Source organism: Sorghum bicolor, chromosome 2 (genome assembly GCF_000003195.3).
Source record: "Sorghum bicolor cultivar BTx623 chromosome 2, Sorghum_bicolor_NCBIv3, whole genome shotgun sequence".
Taxonomy (NCBI): Eukaryota; Viridiplantae; Streptophyta; class Magnoliopsida; order Poales; family Poaceae; genus Sorghum; species Sorghum bicolor.
This window is the reverse complement of record NC_012871.2, coordinates 444,774-463,759: the sequence shown is the minus strand read 5'-3', so window position 1 is coordinate 463,759 and position 18,986 is coordinate 444,774. Positions and strand designations below refer to the sequence as shown.

The 18,986-nt window shown below is 45.4% G+C and overlaps 3 protein-coding genes and 1 pseudogene across 3 annotated transcripts; all 4 read right to left on the bottom strand.

Annotated features, from left to right (window-relative positions):
* LOC8081586 (peroxidase 3) lies at positions 1,890–3,661 on the bottom strand. The gene has a single exon (XM_002459161.2). The coding sequence runs from the start codon at positions 3,176–3,178 to the stop codon at positions 2,162–2,164; it is 1,017 nt and encodes a 338-aa protein (XP_002459206.1). The 5' UTR covers positions 3,179–3,661; the 3' UTR covers positions 1,890–2,161.
* LOC8081585 lies at positions 6,184–8,236 on the bottom strand (annotated as a pseudogene).
* LOC8081584 (peroxidase 1) lies at positions 10,906–12,773 on the bottom strand. The gene is made up of 3 exons (XM_021454545.1): positions 12,114–12,773; positions 11,761–11,929; positions 10,906–11,672 (listed from the first exon to the last, which is right to left on the bottom strand). The coding sequence occupies exons 1-3, from the start codon at positions 12,522–12,524 to the stop codon at positions 11,146–11,148; spliced, it is 1,107 nt and encodes a 368-aa protein (XP_021310220.1). The 5' UTR covers positions 12,525–12,773; the 3' UTR covers positions 10,906–11,145.
* Positions 16,559–18,125, bottom strand: LOC8054498 (peroxidase 1). Its single transcript, XM_002459158.2, has 2 exons — positions 17,748–18,125; positions 16,559–17,636 (listed from the first exon to the last, which is right to left on the bottom strand). The coding sequence occupies exons 1-2, from the start codon at positions 18,006–18,008 to the stop codon at positions 16,863–16,865; spliced, it is 1,035 nt and encodes a 344-aa protein (XP_002459203.1). The 5' UTR covers positions 18,009–18,125; the 3' UTR covers positions 16,559–16,862.

Here is an 18,986-nt window from a genome sequence, read left to right as displayed (position 1 = left end):
GAGTGAGGAGGAAAAGACATAAGAGAAGTGTATTATAAGTTTATTATAGCTAACTGGTGCGCATAAGCTCAAAAAAATTATGAGAAAAGAAAAATGATCATGTCTTAATGATAAAGTATGTTCTAATACTCGATTACTATATGAGCCAGCTGTAAATGAACATGCAACTAGCTAGCAGTGGGTTGTATTTAGCCATGGTCTAAAATGGAGAATGTGAATTATTGGCTCCGTGTACAGTGTGACTCTGAAACAGAGACGTTGTTTGGGCATGCGTTTTTGTGGGGCCGCAAGATTCGTGATCGATCTCAGAGATTGTTAACAAATGAATGACAAGGCTAGCTGGTGGATCGATGCAAATGAGAAAGTTGTGCTCCTACTCGAACGCGCGTACGTCGCATACACCTGCCTCCCCTGCCTGCCTATGAATTTGATATGTTTAATTTGTTTATGTGCATGTGGGAGTGGTTACTACTTACTTTCGAGCCACGCCATGTGCTAACCCTCTTTGCTTTGATTTGTGATCTTTCAATCAATCCACAGCTAGCTTGTGCATAACTTTGCATTGCAACGAGCGGAGGTGCTGACCAAGATTGTGAGTAATAGTACCATTGTTTGTGCCGTTGCTTCTTCCAAGATTGACTAGTGACTACTCCCTCCGTCCCTGAAAGCTGCAATTTCTAGAGTTGTCTTAAGTCAATTTTTTAAAACTTTGACCAAATTTATAGAAAAAATCACTAAGATTTATTGTACCAAATTAATACCATTAGATTTATCATTGAATATATTTTCAAAAGATACTCATTTTATGTTATACATATTGATGCTCTTTTCTATAAAATTGGTCAAAGTTAAACAAGTTTGACTGGCACGGATTCTAGGAATTGAAGCTTTCAGGGACGGAGGGAGTAATTCATTAGCTCATGGGTAAGGGCAATGCTTCGTACATGCACTACTAAGCGAGGGATACGGCCGGCAGACACTGAGATTAACAATGCCTCATACGTCTCAATATTGAAGATGAGACCATCCATGCTAAGTTGAAGACGACTAAAATCCTGGTGAAAAGGTTATACCGCGAAAAATCTAACTAACAACTATATGCAGCGTTAGATGATGGAAAGGCTCCTACTATCTATTTGGTTACCCACTGAATATGTACTTAGGCTATTTTGCAGAAGCCGGATTTGTAGGAAATAGTTGTAGTAGTATCACAATAGTTGACGCAGGTGGCTAAGGATTTTTTCTCCTAGGCACATAGGTGACGGTTTAGTTTATGAATTGATAGGCACTAGATTGTACCAGGTTTCTTCTCTTTCTTTGGTTGTGTGCCTCGTCTTAGGCAGAGGCCGGTAGTTGTTCTCTTTGGCTCTGTATCAACTCGATGTATTGCTTCCGAGGTTTTAATAAAAACTTCCTTTATAAAAAATAGTTATATTTCCTTTTAATAAAAAATCTTAACGGTTCTAGTTTTTGTTTAGCTCTATATCCATTTATCCATAGAATCACTAAAGGCCCTGTTTGGTATATCCTTTCTGGGAAGCGGCACAATTTGAGTGACTAAAGCAAAATTTGTCAATAAAAAAATGAGGTAGGGGAATTAGGAAGCTGTTTGAAGATCCTTAACCACGGTACCAAGCTTGACCTTGGGTTCAAGAGCAAGCTGGTATCTCTTGCACAATTCCACATGGACTCCAGTTGGGCCTAGAACAAGCAAGCCCAATATCATCATTTGAATGGAATTCCCCAGTGATATAGAGAGCGAGCTTTTCTGCATTCCCCTGGAGAGTGCTGTCGATCAGAGTTTTTAATGTAAAAAGGCCCAGCAGCCCAACCATATATAGGGAACGTTTTTAAAAAGAAAGGGAAGCCCAGTGATGGTGGGGAATAAATAAAGTTGAGAACAAGAGTCATCATCATGTAATAATTAAGTTAATTACAAATTGTTTTGCTTTACCACAAATAACAAGCAATGAACCATCGAGCCAATTCGATGTTTCATCAAAATGTATGCCATGCATGTAAGGACTGATCGACATGAGATCGAGTGCAAGGACGAACTTAAAATGAAAAAAGAAAGAAGAAGCTAGGTAGGAGTAGAGAATGGAATGAAAATCTGAGAGATGAGCATGCCATGGATGCAACAAGCTAGCGACGGTGGTCGTCAGTCGACGTAGATGGCGCATGTGGCCCTGATCTCGCCGTCGTTGCCGGTGCGCACGGCGATCCTTCCCATCTTGACCATGGAGACGCTGAAGTCGTGGAAGAAGGTCGGGGCGTAGGAGTCGTTGGTGGCCATGAGCGTGACGTAGGGCGCCGTGAAGCTGTCATTGAGCAGCGCGGCGTCGGAGGCGAGCAGCGCCCGGTGGCTGTACACGGACTGGAAGTAGCCCGTGTCGAAGGTGTTGAGCGACACCGGGTCCAGCGGCTGCACGCTGACCATTCTCGACGGCCCGCACACCGCCGTGAGATTGTTGGCGTACTCCGTGTCCAGCGACGGGTCCTGGTCGCCGGCGCCGGTGTAGTTGTACAGCCGCTGCGAGAAGGACGAGCAGTGCGCGACGCCGATGGTGTGCGCCGCCGACAGCACGGTCATGTCCTTCATGCTCAGGTTCTGGGCGGCGAAGTACTGCGTGAGCACGGTGACGTTGCCGTCGGCGGGGGGAAGGGACCGCACCGCGTCCTCCTTCCGGGAGACGTTGCCGTCGCGCCGCCCCGTCTCCACCTGGTACGCCGGTCCCTTGGTGTAGTTCACGGCGTCGCGGGCCGCCATGGCCATGATGTCGGCGCAGGACACCGTGAGCGGGCACTGCTCCTCCACCGTGGCCTTCACCTCCTCGATGGCCTCGTACCCGCGCACCGTCGCGTTCGGGTCCGCGTCGCGCTGCGCCGTGCCGTTGCGCGACCTGAGCATGATGGTGGCGTCGCACCCGGCGGCGAAGCAGTCGTGGAAGTGCAGCCGGAGGAGGCTCGCTGGGAGCGTCATGTCGTCGGCGAACTTGGCCAGCAGGGCGTTGCGCACCAGGTCCTCCACGCCTGGGCACGTCGAGTTGTAGTAGTCGTACTGCAGCTGCGCCTGCGCGACGCCGCCCAGGGTTAGGATCAGGGTCGCCGCCGCCGCTGCCGCGAGCTGGAGCACCACCAGCCTCCGGAACGACGACGACAGGCTGGAGGAGGCCATGGCGGGCGTCGTGGTGATCGAGAAGTGGGCTGCTGCTTGCTTCTTTCTTGGATGGTGACGGTGATGATGATGACTATGATGTGTGTATTTATAGGCTAGGCTAATTATCCATGAAATAACAAGAAGGATTGGAAGGGCGATGTTGATTTGTTTACAAGAAATAAAGAAACGTGGAGATGGACGTGCGAGAGATCGAACAGGGCTGGGGAATCAAAATCAAGAAGAAGAATGTTGATTCGTCCGCGGTGGCAGCCGCGCGCGAGTTGACCTGGAGATGTGCGCAGTTCATGGTCGGCATGACATGACCACCACCACCACCACTGGCACTGGCACTGGCACCACCGTCGACGACGTGCCTGCCATTGCCATGTGCCCAACAAACGGCGACAGATGAGAAGACGAGACCCGCCCGTAGCTGTAGCCTGGATATGGATGGTGGATCGGAGGGGATGAACCAATATGCAAATGCGTTAGGACTTAGGACTTGTAATTGTGAGGGGTATTACTAAACACAGTAGTGGCCACACGAATTATTGCCAATGATTAAATCTCGCTTGTTATTCTCGACGACAATTCTTCTTCCTATGCATGTTCTCACTTTATTCTTGCCCGCAGGACAAAGGATTGAATTGCGTGTTCCTTTTGCGTGCGTGCAGTGCAGTGTCTTTTGTTTCAGACTTACAATATGCACTGCTGCTACACATTTGGATCGGCTTCCAATATAATCTTTCAGCTGACGAGGCCCTTGATGAATGGGCCGGGGCACAGAGGAGAGAGGACCCTGCATGCATCTTGTTCAGCTGCTACAGGTCTAGTATAGTAGTATTTGACTTCTTTTTTTATGAAACTAGCTAGTAGCATTTGACTTTGGTATGTCTGTCTGCGTGGCTGCGTGCCTGGCAAAACAATTGTTCATCTCCATCAGGCTTCACTTGTTGCTGAATGAGCAAACACGGTTTCTTCAAAGGGAAATGCTGTGGGTTGTATCCCTCGCACCTGGCACTTAGAAAATGTCGGTGGTTATTTCAAAATTGAACAGATTTTAAAATCAAAATTAGTTGCTTTTTTTTTTGTCTCACAGCAACTTCACCGGTCCCCTTTTCTTAAAATCTATTTAGGGGATTGAGAACTTAATTGGAGAGTATAGGTGCCACACTTGCTCCAGCGGATTGAGAAAGCTTCAACCCCTTAATCCATGAGACCTACATGTTACATGTAAAAAAAAATTTCCCTTCGTCCCATTCTCCCTTCTCCCGTTGCTTCCTCTTCTCCAAATGCCATAGGCCTACCTGGGGCAGGACTCTCTTGCCCAACACGTGGTGCCACGACTATGGCCACCTTTACTTTCAAATTTATTTTAATAAGTTCGGTAGGAGGAAATTCCTCCTGTTTTATAAAAAATGGTTATGGCCTGCCCAGCGCGGGGCATGTGGTGCCACAGTTGCGGTGGCGGCATGCTTGCTCGCTTGCCTGAAGTGTGGTGGTGGAGGGCTCGCCTACCCAATGTAAGATGCCTCTTGGTCCTCGGTCGCTCTTTGTTGTGGCATGCACAACGACCTGCCTGATATAGAGTCGTGGTGCGTGATAAAGAGGTGGTGGCGGCATGACGCTTGGAGCGTGGCATGGCAGTATGGGGGGGTACACACAACAGGGCTGGCCCTTAGGCCTTAGCGTGGGGCGTGATAAAGAGGTGGTGGCGGCATGACGCTTGCATGCTTACCTAGGTCAATAGTATAGGCCCAAACATCAGTGAGAGAGAAAGGGAGAAAGAGGATTGAGAAAATCCAGTGTTGTTTTCCCTTTCTAACATAGAGGGGGATAATTTTAAGGTATTGAAAAGACTAGAGAAAGAGGATCTAGTGGAACATGTATTTTTTTTGCTCAACCTCCTTAATTGCTTGTTATTGGAAAAGGTACTTATTTTTAGTTTTTTGTAAACTTATATGGGTAGTTGAGAGCCACTATCAATTAATCAATCGGGTGGGGGACTCTCAAACACCCCCCCCCCTCTCTCCCATTGACTTATCAAAAAAATGTTCGTAGCCAGTTCGGTGGAGTTGCTCTTAGCTTGGCTTGTTAGATTTGGTTCGAAGTTGGATTTCAAATAACATATATGGGAGATAATAATTAAAAAGAACAAATTAATTTGCTCTAAAAGTTTAAAATTTCTGATATAAAAGATTAAGATTGGGGTGGCACAACAAGAAGTAGCAGGAAGAAGAAGGGTCATGTGGCGAGAGAAGATTAAGGTGGGAGGAAACACTAGAGCACCTAGAAGATCAAAGGTCCTAAAAGTGTTTTCCCTTTGCAAACTTAATAGACGGAAGAACTTGTTGGAATGCCAAGTCCTTATTTGCACTTGAATAGCATGAACTCCTTCCATCCAGAAAAAAAAATGACGCTTAAGATTCATGTCCTTGTACTAGTTTGTGAACTGAACAGCCAATGGGGCCATCAACGCAAATTTGCTTGTCACTGGTCAGTGTGGTAGGCCAGCTCCATCCTAGTTCCTAGCTATCAGACTGGATGTCTAAATTAGCCAGCCCACTGTAGGCCTCTGCCCTCTATGCTATGCGAGCACAATTTTGCCCAAATGCACGAGAGAAATCTACTTGTACTCGCAAAGCAATACCATGCAAGCCCACGAACATAACCAAGGTCCTGTTTAAATTGGAGATGAAAATTTTTTTGGTGTCACATCGGATGTGTTGGAAGAATGTCGGAAGGAGTTTTTAGAAACTAATAAAAAAACAAATTACATATCTCATCAGAAAACTGCAAGACAAATCTATTAAGCATAATTAATCTATTATTAGCACATATGGGTTACTGTAGCACTTAATGCTAATTATGGAGTAACTAGGTTTAAAAGATTCGTCTCGCGATTTTCAACCAAATTGTGTAATTAGTTTATTTTTTTTATATTTAATGTTCCATGCATGTGTCCAAAAATTCGATAGGGTGGATAAAAAAAATTTTGGATGGAGAACTAAACAGGGCCCAAGTGTGGCAAGCAGAAATCAGGTGAAAAGACAACCTCTAATCGAAGCAAAAAATCACAAAGAGTCAGAGCTGGACTAGTCTGTCAGTGTCCGATAGTCAGAGCACCAGAGCCACAGCCAGAGCGAGGGCCAATAACCCGCCGGTGACGGTGGCGGCGGCCAGCTGGTAGCTTCTAGCGGCAGCGTCGCCGGCGCTGGACGACGGGGACGGCACCACCACCGGCGGGCTGTCTGACTCTGACGGCGGGTTGACCTTGGAGCAGACCTTCCTGATCTCTCTCGCCCTTGTGGTGCGTGAGCACGTCGAGCCTGCTCATGGCGACGAAGGCCTCGGCGAAGTCGGCGAAGAACTCGTCCGGCGAGGCGGCTTTGGCCTGGCGCTCGACGTAGTCGCGGGTGGCAGGGTACCGGAGCAGCGCGGCGTCGGTGGACAGGAGGCCCCTGTTGCCGGCGACGAGCGCGTAGTAGTCGGCGTCGAAGGTGGCCGGGGTGGTGGGGTCCAGGTCGACGAGCGTGGCGTTGTCGCCGGGCTTGCACTGCTCGCGCAGGGTCGCCGTGTAGTTGCCGTCCAGCGCCGGGTCCGACGCGCCCTTGTCGCCGCCGAAGCCGTACAGCCGCGGCGACACCGTCGAGCACCGCGCCTGGAAAAAAAAAGAGTGAAGTGACACACATCCATCACATGATGCAAATAGAAATAGTACTGATGATAGTGGGCCTACTATTTAGCCCATCGAGCTCTCAAATAGAGGGCCTAGCCTGAGAGTGGCCAGCAGCCCAAGAAAAGTAGAGTACATGGCCCATAGAATGGAGAGACTACAACTTTTATTTTTTTTTCCTTGGTATATGCACTCAACATGGTTTCTTAAGGCAAGTGGCAATTTTGCAAAAAAGAAATTAAAGCAACCAATTTGTGAATAACCTAAAATGGTCTGTTTTCAAAGCTAACACTTGACTTGAGAGAGAATTGCAGATGACAGGAGAGCAGCCTATATGTTGCATTATTAGTCACAGAGAATTAATGCTCTGATGGACGTTGTACAAAAGATGGGTCACCTCAAGCTACCACAAAAAAGACTCCTCTTTAATTTATGGAAACAGACCAAACAATGATAAAATCAGTCAAACCGAAAAATCAATCAAACAATGATAAAATTACCTATTTCTTCAACAGAACAACAAATGGGAAAATATGATGATGAAGCAACGACGAGCATACCAGAGAGGACGGCGACGTCCTTGGCAGTGAGGTTGAACCTAATAGCGAACAGGTTGATGATGTCGGTGATGTTGGCGTCTGGTGCCGGCGAGAACAGGGCCACGTCGGCGGCCACCGACCGGTTGCCATCCCTCCGGCCGGTTGGGAGCGGGATGAATGGCCCTTTCGTCTGTCCATCCACAAGACAATGCATGTACATGTTTCATCAACAGCAAATCCATCACCATGGCATTGTTTTTTTTTTTGTTGTAAATAAAAATATAAATGCTAGCTCTTGTAGTGATGCACGCACCAGCCTGATGGAGTCTCGCGCGGCGAGCGCGAGCGTGTCGGCGCAGGAGACGACGCCGGGGCAGGCGGCGTCGAGCTTGGCCTTGATGGCGTCCACCACCTCGTACCCACGGACGCCCCGGTTCAGCGGCGCGTCCTTCTCGGCGGTGTTGCCAGGCCGGGGTGGAGTCGAGCAGGATGGAGCCCTCGCAGCCGCCCACGAAGCAGTCGAGGGAGAAGAGCCGGAGCACGGCGGCCGCCAGGTCCGGCGACTTGGCCACCATGGCCGTCATCTCCTTCAACACCACGTCCTCCGCCTGCGGGCAAGTCTCGTTGTACGCGCCCATCACCAGCACCTGGCACTCTGCCGCCGGCACCGCTATCGCACCGATTAGGAGGAGGAGGAGCACGGCCGCCTCCGCGGCCGCCGCTGCAAGACCCAGCAGTGGTCTTGCTGCTGCCATTGCTCTTGCTCTTGCGGCGGCCCGATCTTGATCGGCTCTTGACTGATGGGGAATTGCAATTGGGGATTGTTCCTGGCTATTGATTGTTGTTTATGACTGGCTTAAGGAGGAGTATATCTGGAATGACGGCTGAGCTAGGCAGCAGCCAAGATTGAATTGGCTCATCATATTTGGCCACAGCTAGGTCTATTTATAGCACTACCAGCTGCCTTTGCACTGCAAGCAAGATACTACTCCCTCCGTCCCTGAAAGAATCAATTTCTAGAGTTGTCCTAAGTCAAACTTTTTAAACTTTGACCAAATTTTTAGAAAAAAATGCTAAGATTTATAGTATCAAATTAGTATTATTAGATTCATCATAAAATATATTTTCATATAATGTGTATTTTATATTATAGATGTTGTTACTCTTTTCCATAAAGTTAGTCAAACTTTAAAAAGTTTGACTGGCACGGATCCTAGGAATTGATTCTTTCAGGGACGGAGGGAGTAGTTACATGGGGATCCTAGGCAGGAACTTTATTGCAGAAATGCTTTGTAGTAAGCAATGTCTAAAGTGTCTAGGGTGACTTTGTGAATCTCATAATGTACCAGCCTAGTCTTCTGGAGGTGCTCATAGAGATAGAATTTGTGTATATGTGTTTATAGGGTTGAGAGTCTGCATTGTAGTACCGTGTAATTCTTAAAAACAAAAGAATCAGATCGTAGAATGGAGATAGATTTTACAAAATATATATAGCTTTCTATCATGTTTTATTTATATTAGATGACAAAAAGCAAATGGTATAATAATGGTTTTCATTAAATTAATTGATTTTTTATAAACTGAGTGAAGTTATTCACATTATTTGACTCCTTAATTTTCACAATATTTTTACACAACAAAACATTAAAATTCATATAAAATAAAAAATGAAAAGATATTAGAATGATTTGATATTATGGAGTCATTTTTTTCATTGAACTCAAAATTTTAGATGTTGATAAAGATATCTTTTGTTAGGATTAAGACCTTTATGTTTTGTAATTGCATGGATTTTTTTGCGTCAGTTTTTATTGAGAATATGAAAGGGATGTGGATATGGTTAATTAGAAGCTCACTAGAGGGAGAAGGATGAGGGGGTGGGGATGCTTGTCAAAGAGGTCGGCTCGAGTCAAAGAAGAAACCAACTAGTGACGGGGCAATGAAGAACGGCGACAGGGAAACATTTTCCACCCCTTAGAGCATCTCCAACAGTTATGCAATTAGACTATGCATTCTAGAAATTTGCTAAAAACCTTTAAAATTGCTCTCAAACAGTTATGCATTTGACTTATGCATTTTGTCAAACTTGGCATTTGATATACCAAACTTGGCATTTTTGCATAAGCACAATGACTTGGCAATTTTGATATCTCGAGTTTCGTGGAGTCCTTTGTCCTGCTAGCTGCGACGTCCGGCAAATACCATTTCCTTTGTTCATCATTGGCCGGCTACTGTTGTCGATGTGAGGTGAAGATGCTGCTGCCTGTGTGTACTGATTGGAGGACCAGGTGTGGCCGACCAGGTGCTGTGTGTAGTACTGATTATTGCCTGATCATTTTACTGATTGGAGGAGCAGGTGGCGTCTTCAGAAAATGACAGAGGAGACAGAGGTACTTGTAAAAGTATTACACAAATAAGAATCAAAATTGTTCTTTATAATTCATTACACACTATAAAGAACAATGATAACAAAATAAACTAAATCATCATGGTGCTTCCATATAAATACAAATCAGGATTCCTGCGCATAGGAAAAATCAGAGATTACGGCGGTGACTTGCGACTTCGTGGACTGGCGGCGACGGGCGACGGAAATTCCCGCGCAGAGGAAAAATCTCGCGCGAAGCACGCCAACCAAAAAAAGATCCCGGACAAAAATAGTTGGGTCCACTATTTTGGGAAATGCCAAGTCAAATATGCCAAATACTTGGAGATGGACTTATTTTTCATTTGGCAAAACATTTAGGGACTTGGCAAATTCCAACAAATGGTAAATTCCAATTGCATAACTGTTAGAGATGCTCTTACATTTCCATATGAGGTTCAAATTTCCAAACTGCTTATGAAGATGGCAAGGTTGCCTTCGTTAATGGATATGGCAAGGTTGCTTATGGTCATCGAAATGACGTAGGCATTGCTTGGCTGGTTTAGAGCTGGGTTTTACATTTAGGTAATGCTCAACGACTGTTCTTGGGCACCTCATATGGCTTCCATGCATGCGAAGGTGTTTTTATTGTAGTGGAAGATGTTTTTCCTATTTGTCGGAGCGTGCATACGGGTATGGATTTTTTTTACTTCGACTGTTTTATTACTTTGTCACCTCAAATTGTTGATTACGGTAAAATCAGATATAAAGTGGAAAACTAACAATATACTTTATTGATTATTTAAAGCATTTGAGAAATTATGCACTACACATTGTTCCATTTAGCTTTTGGGTTTGTTTGAACTATAGTTTTTGAGCTTTTGGGCTTGTTTGAACGGTTTCCCTCGAACATTCCTACTTGAATGATACACTTATGTGTATTAAGATTGATTAGCTGGAATAGTTTCTAGTCTCAGTACAGGCCAAATGAATGACGTGGCCAACTCAAAAGAGGCCTTTCTGACTTTTAGCTTCAGCTCTCGTCTTTTTGCTAAAGGTTTTGTAATAAATTTATAGCTTCTTCGCACATGAAAAAATCGAAAAGGCTGTTTTCAACATATTTTTTTAGTTTGTAGTTTATTTCTTGGTGAGTCAGAGCTTTTTGTTGGCCAATGCGGTGCCTGTTCATTTTATTTGAGGATTCATAATACAAACTGGACTTGTTGGCCAATGCAATTCACAAAGGAGAAATCTTGCAAACCAACACATCAAGTAAGGCAAACACAAATCAGAAGTAATTAGATCACCAATTGAAACAAATCATAATAAACAGGCAGCTAGCAACCACAATGCGCTGGCTGTCGTATATGCAGGGGTCATGCAGACTGCAGAGTCCGTGTCAGAGTTAGAGCACGAGAGCCACAGCGAGAGCGAGTAGTGCCACTGCCAACCCACCGGTAGCGGTCAGCTGGGCAGCAGCGGTGCTGGTACTGCTGGACGGCGACGGCGGGTTGACCTTGGAGCAGACCTGCCTGATCTCGCCGTTGTGGTGCGTGAGCACGCCGAGCTTGCTCATGGCGACGAAGGACGTTGCGAAGTCGGCGAAGAACTCGCTCGCCGCGGCCGCGGTGGCGGTGGCGTTGGCCTGGCGCGCGACGTAGGCGCTGGTGGTGGCGTCGAGGAGGAGGGCGGCGTCGGTGGAAAGGAGGCCCTTGTTGCCGGCGACGAGGGCGTAGTAGTCGGTGTCGAAGGTCGTCGGCGTGGGAGGGTCGAGGTAGACGAGGGTGGCGTTGTCGCCGGGCTTGCACTGCCCGCGGAGGGTGGCCGTGTAGTTGGCGTCCAGCGTGGGGTCCGACGCGCCGTTCTGCCCGCCGAAGTTGTAAAGCCGCGGCGACACCGTCGAGCACCTCGCCTTCCCGATTGTGTGTGCGCCTGAAAACCGTACGTCAAGGATTTATTAGCATTCAATTCCTTCTTATGCACGATGATGGCCGAGCAGGCAACAATGATACATATATACCGGAGAGGACAGCGACGTCCTTGGCGGTGAGGTTGAACTTTGTAGCAAACAGGGCGATGATGTCGGTGATGTTGGCGCCCGGCGGCGGCGAGTTCAGGGCCACGTCGGCGGCCACCGACCTGTTGCCGTCCCTCCGGCCAGTCGGGAGCGGGATGAACGGGCCTTTCGTCTGCCCATATATGCATCGTCGTCGTCGTCGTCGCCGTCAGAGAAACAAATAATAACTCTCTATTTTCACAGTATGTACTAGTAATTCTTTCTTACTGATAGTATCTAGTATCTATCTATCTATCTATCTATCTATCTATCATGAAGCATATGATGCTTGGATGATGAGTTACGTTAATTATTACCAGCCTGACGGAGTCACGCGCGGCGAGGGCGAGCGTGTCGGCGCAGGAGACGACGGCGGGGCAAGCGGCGTCGAGCTTGGCCTTGATGGCGTCCACCACCTCGTAGCCGCGGACTCCCTGGTTCAGCGGCGCGTCCTTCTCGGCGGTGTTGCCGGGTGTGGAGTCGAGCAGGATGGAGCCCTCGCAGCCGCCCACGAAGCAGTCCACGGAGAAGAGCCGGAGCACGGCGCCCGCCACGTCCGGCGACTTGGCCACCATGGACGTCATCTCCTTCAACACCACGTCCTCCGCCTGCGGGCACGTCTTGTTGTACGCGCCCATCGCCAAGTGGGCGTCCGCCGACGGCGCCGCCACAACCAGGAGCAGCACCGCCGCCGCTGCTCTTGCTGCTGCGGTGACGCTGGCCATCATATCGATCGTGTCTTGAGTTCTTGGCTTTAGATAAGATAGCTGGCTAGTAGTAGAAGTATACACTACAGATCTACATGTATATATAGCTGCTAGTGTACCTCTGAGTACATACTACATGCGTACTGCATGTACATCACGCATGTCATCGTAATCGAACAGAGACGAGTACGTCGTTGACAGAAACACACATATAAATTCATATACAGCTGCTCGCCAAGAACAAGTACAACAAGACACGAGTATATACAGTACGTACTTGCGCTAGCTGCTGCTGCGTTTGTACTACACGATCGATACGATATATATGAAGGGGCCAGAGAATGTCAACGCCTCTCAATTAAATTCATAGAAAAATTGTCTGGAGATAAGGTTGTATATTAGCTACCTAATATAGTGCCAACAAGAACATAATAGTATTATGTTGAATATCAGTGAGCATTTGCCGATGCATAAAATTCAAAGACTATAGTGCATATATATACATGGCATATACAGTATTAGGAGGGTGGGTGAGAGTGAGACAGGTCGCTTGCATTGGGCTATTATTATACTCCCTAAAGTTATTTTGGACAAAGTTTAAGTTAAACATTTGAAATAAATCATCAATAACTTTTAAATTGTTGAGTTTGTAAATGTAAAAATTATATGAATAGATTTGTCTTGAAAAATACTTTTATAAAAATATACATATATTATTTTTTGCTAAATATTTTTATAAAAATAAGAGATCAAAGTTATGTTTTGAAGACTATGCCGTTGTCCTAAACAACTTCTAAATCCTATATAGAGGAAGTATATGTATGTACATTTCAGTGGCCATTAATTATATATGGCTGTGCATTCTGAATCATGGATATATATATCCCTGCTGCAGTAATCCGAGTCGCGGACATCTTCATCCGCCGCCAAAAAGGAAAAAAAATCTTGCCAATTGATAATGCATCATACTCCAATTGAAGTAGGTTATTTTATTCGGTATGAAATTAAGTGGATCAGCTTCAGTCTTCCTCTCTTTTCCGCTAACAATGATGTGTGTCATATATACTTGACTACATACATACGTGCACTCCTACTATATATATCAAAGAGAATATATCATCAGCACAAATGGACAATAATCTCCGTCTCTTACTCTCTTTCTCGCTCTGACATCTTGTTCCCCTTTTAGGGCATGTTTAGATCCTCATTTAGGCCAAAAAGTTTTGGGTTTTGGCCTACCATTTTGCAAAATGGAACTAAATATCATTCAAAAAATTTTGGTAAAATGGTTGTCATTTTACGATCTAGATTTTGACCTCAATAGCCCAAAAAAAGACCAAACGTGCAACTTCATGGATTTTGGACCTTGGAAATTTTGGCATTTTGGATAGAACTAAACATCCATAAAAAAATTGGCATTTTACATTTCATCGTTTCAAAATAGTTGGTATTTTTATTTTTTACTTTGTATTCCATGAGAAACTGAACACAGTGCTTGTGTCTGGTGCCAACAAAGAGGAGCGCTAGCAGCTGCAGCATCAAATTGGCATTCTTGGATTGGCGTTTGTCATGAATACTACAACAAGTTGTAGCTTTTTTAGATTAGGAACACAAATACCACAACAAGTGACCGAAGAGGAAGCAACATGACGTAGATTAAGTTCAAAAAAGTCTACTTTTCCTCCTTTAACTTTTGCGAAAGTCTATTTTCCTCCTTAAACTTTAAAATTGGGTAAACCACCTTCCTCAATTTTTGAGACTGTGTTTTACCTCTTTGGCCTGGTTATAAGCGGTTTTAAAGGCAGTTTAATTCTTTTTTTATATTTTGGTTGAATCTTTAAAAATCATAGTAAATCAAAGAAAATTATAAAATAGAAAAACCAATTTTGTTGGACTTCACATGAGTACACCTACATAGTGAACATATAATATGGTATGCTTTGGTATAAAGTTTTTGCTGTAGATTTTGATCTATTCTTTTCTGTAATTAATTAGAATAATTCATAGCTGCAATTTTTATGGTTCAATTATGGTAAAATTTCTACAGTGGCCTAATTATTGAATCCTTAAACTGTAGTAAAAATTTTATACTCATTGGATAATGTATAACTTAGTTATAGATTTAATTAGATTTAACAAGCATAAACCCTAAATTATGTATAGCTAAGTTATACAACAAAAACTTTGTGCTGAAGCATACCATATATATATGTTCATTGTGTAGAACTACTCTACTCATGTAGAGTCCAACAAAATTAGATTTTCTATTTTATGATTTTCTATGATTTACTATGTTTTTTCAAAGATTCAATCAAAATAAATAAAAAGGACAAAACCGTCTTCAAAACCGCTTATAACCGGGCCAGCAAGGTAAAACATATGGTTTTTAAAGTTAAGAAAGATATTTTGCTCGATTTTGGAGTTCAGACAAAAAAAACTGCCTTTTCGCAAAAGTAGAAAGAGGAAAAATAGGTTTTTTCCGTTGAAGTCAGATAAAAGCAAGGTTGTTATTGGGCTGGTCGTATGGTGGCCCATGGGCCGGATGGTGGTATAAAAAACCACCAGCTCCCGACCCTCACCATCAGATGTATGCTTGTTTGCTCTTTCTTCCCAAATTGGAATTCCCTCGAGTTTTGATACCGAGAATCCTCGTTTACGGCGAGATTGGTGCAAGATGTATTTTGAGATGTACCTTGGCAACAAAAAAAAAGAGATTTGGCATTTCTTTTATCAAAAACAGGAGCGTTTTTTTATTCCCTACTGTGGTTTATTAATTACAGAACAAATTCTGGTACAAAAGCTTCCGTGGTTTATTGGAAAAAGCCCTATCAAACACTAACATGCGAAAACAACCTGTGAAACCAATAAAAAAAAAAAGGAAGAATTGACTGTGGGACATGCAGAATGGTGGCCATTTGTCAGGGGACACTAGGAAAAATTAGATTGCTCAAAGACACTCTGTTTCTTATCAAATTTGCTGGCGGACACTACGTCTAATCAAACATTATTACAAAATAAATATTAAATCATATAAGTGCTAGAAAATTATACTATAAATTTATTTACACTCTACATGATGAGAACTATAGTGTAAAAATATTGTTTTGCACTGAAGTGACCATTTTGCCCCTCTTCATAAATAGACAAAGATAACTATGGTTAATTAGTTAGTATATTAGTAAGATACTAAAAATACTAAACAATATTTTTACACTATAGTTCTCATCATGTAGAGTGTAATAAAATTTATAGTATAATTTTCTAGCACTTATATGATTTTATATCTATTTTGTAATAATATTTGATTAGACGTAGTGTCCGCCAACAAATTTGACAAGAAACAGAGTGTCTTTGAGCAATCTAATTTTTCTTAGTGTCCGCTGGCAAATGGCCACCATTCTACATGTCACACAGCCAATTATCCCTAAAAAAATGGTGAACCTAGAGCTATTTTGATCTAGAATTCGAAGCCACTGAAAATATAGTCTTTTCTTTTTTAAAAAAATATTTGCACGTCTTTGTATTAAGAAAGAGAGAATTCTTTTTTACAATTCACCATGGCAGCGCCTTAGGGTCTATTCGGCAGGATTCCTCTAGAGGAGTTAGAGCCGTTTTGAAGAAACCATAATTTCTCCAGAAAAACGTTTGACAAAGGTTTTTTGGAGAAGCTAGAGTCGGAGTCGGAAAAGAGTCATGCCAAACAGGCCCTTAGTCGAGAACCACAAAGATATGAAATAAGCTTAAGCCTCCCTGAACACTGCGATATGCTAGTCTATTCTGATTCTGATTTCACCATTTGTAGAGAAGCTAAAGCTCTGCCAGCCACATAGGTTTGCAGGGACGAATGAGTAATCTTGAAGAAAGATTTTAATATAAAACCCAATGCAAGCGAGGAGGACCTTCTCTCGAGATTCGAGAACGTGGCAGGCACGATTTCATTAAGAAACACCAAGCCAAACGGCTCTAGCTAACTTGAAATGCAATCAAATAGCAACTATAGAACTCATGCATCAAATCCCAGGTACGGTACTGAATGGTCATGGCCAGTATATATATAACGCATCAAACAAAATTGATCGAATAGCAACTATGTGAAAACTGGCTAGCTCCCATGAGAGACGATCGATACTAATAGTACCCAAAAGAGAAACAAAATAAAATGTGTATATATCTCCTAGCTAGCTAGTTCATCATATCATCGATCAGTAAAATACAAACAATAATGCAATTGCTAGTTCATCATGACAGGCAGGGATCATATCATCGATATAGCTATAGGCGGCTACTATTACTACTAGGATAGTAATAAACAGAAGAGCTAGAGGATTATGGATTACTAGGAAAAGAATAGATTGATGTTCAGTTGACGACGTTGCACTTTCTCCTGATCTCGCCCTGGTCGCCGGTGAGCACACCGATGGCCGCCATCTTGGCCATGGAGACGGTGAAATCGTGGAAGTAGTGGCCGTCGATCCTGCCGGAGGCGACCTGCAGCACGTAGGCCCTGGTGAAGCGGTGGTCCAGCAGCGAGGCGTCGGAGCGGAGCAGGCCGCGCCTCCGCGCGACGTGGCGGTAGTAGCTGGTGTCGAAGGTGGTGCAGCTGCCGGGGTCGAGCTCCGACGCCGCCGTAGCGTTGTTGCCGTCGCCAGCGCTGGGGCAGCGCATCCGCAGCCTGGCGGCGTAGCGCGCGTCGAGTGCCGGGTCGGGCGTGGCGCAGCTGGCGGAGGCGTAGAGGCGGTCGGCGTAGGACGAGCAGTGCGCCTTCCCCAGCGTGTGCGCCCCCGACAGCACGGCGAGGTCCTTGACGTCGAGGCCCTTGGCGGCGAACGCCTGCACCATGAGCCCGATGTCGCCGTGCAGCGGCGGGAGCTCCCCGCAGCTGGCGGCGCTGGAGGTGCGGCCGTCGCGGCGGCCCAGCGCGACGGGCCAGGTAGGGCCCTTGGCCAGCGAGACGGCGTCGCGCGCCATGAGCGCCAGGATGTCCGCGCAGGAGACGGTGCCCGGGCACGCCGTCTCCAGCTGGTCCTTGACCCGCGCCACGACGTCGAAGCCGCGGAGGCTGCCGTTGGGCAGCGAATCCTTCTCCGCCGTGTTGTTGGGCGTCGAGTCCAGCAGCACGGACGCGTCGCACCCCTGAAAGATCGATGCAGTCACAGATCACAGTGATGAGCGCATGCAAGAGATGCATATATATATGATGACAGCAGACCAGCAGTAGTACCCAATGCCACGCCAACGGTGTACCTGGACGAAGCAGTCGTGGTAGTGCAGCCTGAGGAGCGCGGCGGCGAGGTCCGGCGAGGCCTGGATGGCGGCCGTCGTCTCGTTGCGCACGATCTGCTCCGCCGCCGGGCACGTCTTGTTGTAGTAGCCGACCTGGAGCTGGAGCTGCCCCTGCCCGGCAACTGATGTAGCACACAGGACGACTATTAGCACTGCTACGGCCACCATGGGACGAGGTGCAGTCCTGGTGGTGGCGGTGGTCGCCGCTGCTGCCGCGGCCATCTAGCTAGCTCGAAGCCAGGCAGCAGTGTGTTGCGCGCTGCAAAGTGATCGAAGCACTCTGGCTGCTGCCAGCTGCTACTGTAGTGGCTGTGCTCCAACGGGCAGCATGGAAGATGGATGCCCATGCTCATATACTAGCACCATTTGAGCTAGCTGGGATATATTTTGGGCACTGCTGGCAGGCAGAGTAAGCATCATCAAATTTTAAATTATAACTGAATTTAGTATCTGCTGCTGCGTCTTCGATTCTAGCGAAGGGCTCGGTTGACTTTGCTGCTAAGCTAGCATGTAGAGAATCTTCGCATCGCGCGCCAACGCCGACCTCTCCATTGGCATGCATGGCATGATGCATGGCCGGTGATTCTGGGATTACTTTGACTATATGTGTCTTCATTAGCTTCTGACAGGTTTTCTCCAGGTAACTACACTGTTGTGATGGACTTTGTGATGAGTGGACAGACCAGAGTAAGGTCTCTGACAGCAAATGCGTGCATATGGAGGACATCACAAACAGCTAATACCTTCTTCTACTCGTCGACCACGCGTCTTGCTAATTGCATAGCCTAGAATCATGGGCCTCGACCATGTGATTTGGCGACACCCGTAGTATAGAAAGTAACAGTAGATTGCCTGCTTGTTGCTTCATGGTCACTGCAGTATCATGGGCGAGCCGGCGAGGGACCCATTCATGTTCAGTTATTCTATTATATTACTTTTTATATTTGAGGCCATGCCTTGCCCATAATACATCTGCGGCCTTTGAACGTTGAGCACAACGGACATACTCTCTCTCTCTCTCCATCTTAAATTATAAGTTATTTTAAAATTTTTATAGAGATAGAGCTTTCAAGTTTAACCAAATTTATATAATAAAATAATAATATTTATAATGTCAAACAAATTTTCATGTCATAATTTTTTTATAATTTTATCTATAATTTTATTTAAACATGAGAAATTTTGATTCTCAAAAAAAAA

Coding starts and splice junctions, on each gene's coding strand:
- LOC8081586 (XM_002459161.2), bottom strand. CDS start 3,178: ATGGCCTCCTCCAGCCTGTCGTCGTCGTTCCGGAGGCTGGTGGTGCTC.
- LOC8081584 (XM_021454545.1), bottom strand. CDS start 12,524: ATGATGGCCAGCGTCACCGCAGCAGCAAGAGCAGCGGCGGCGGTGCTG. Junction 11,930..12,113: donor CGCGTGACTCCGTCAGGCTG/GTAATAATTAAC, acceptor ATATATGGGCAG/ACGAAAGGCCCGTTCATCCC. Junction 11,673..11,760: donor GGACGTCGCTGTCCTCTCCG/GTATATATGTAT, acceptor TACGGTTTTCAG/GCGCACACACAATCGGGAAG.
- LOC8054498 (XM_002459158.2), bottom strand. CDS start 18,008: ATGGCCGCGGCAGCAGCGGCGACCACCGCCACCACCAGGACTGCACCT. Junction 17,637..17,747: donor ACCACGACTGCTTCGTCCAG/GTACACCGTTGG, acceptor TCGATCTTTCAG/GGGTGCGACGCGTCCGTGCT.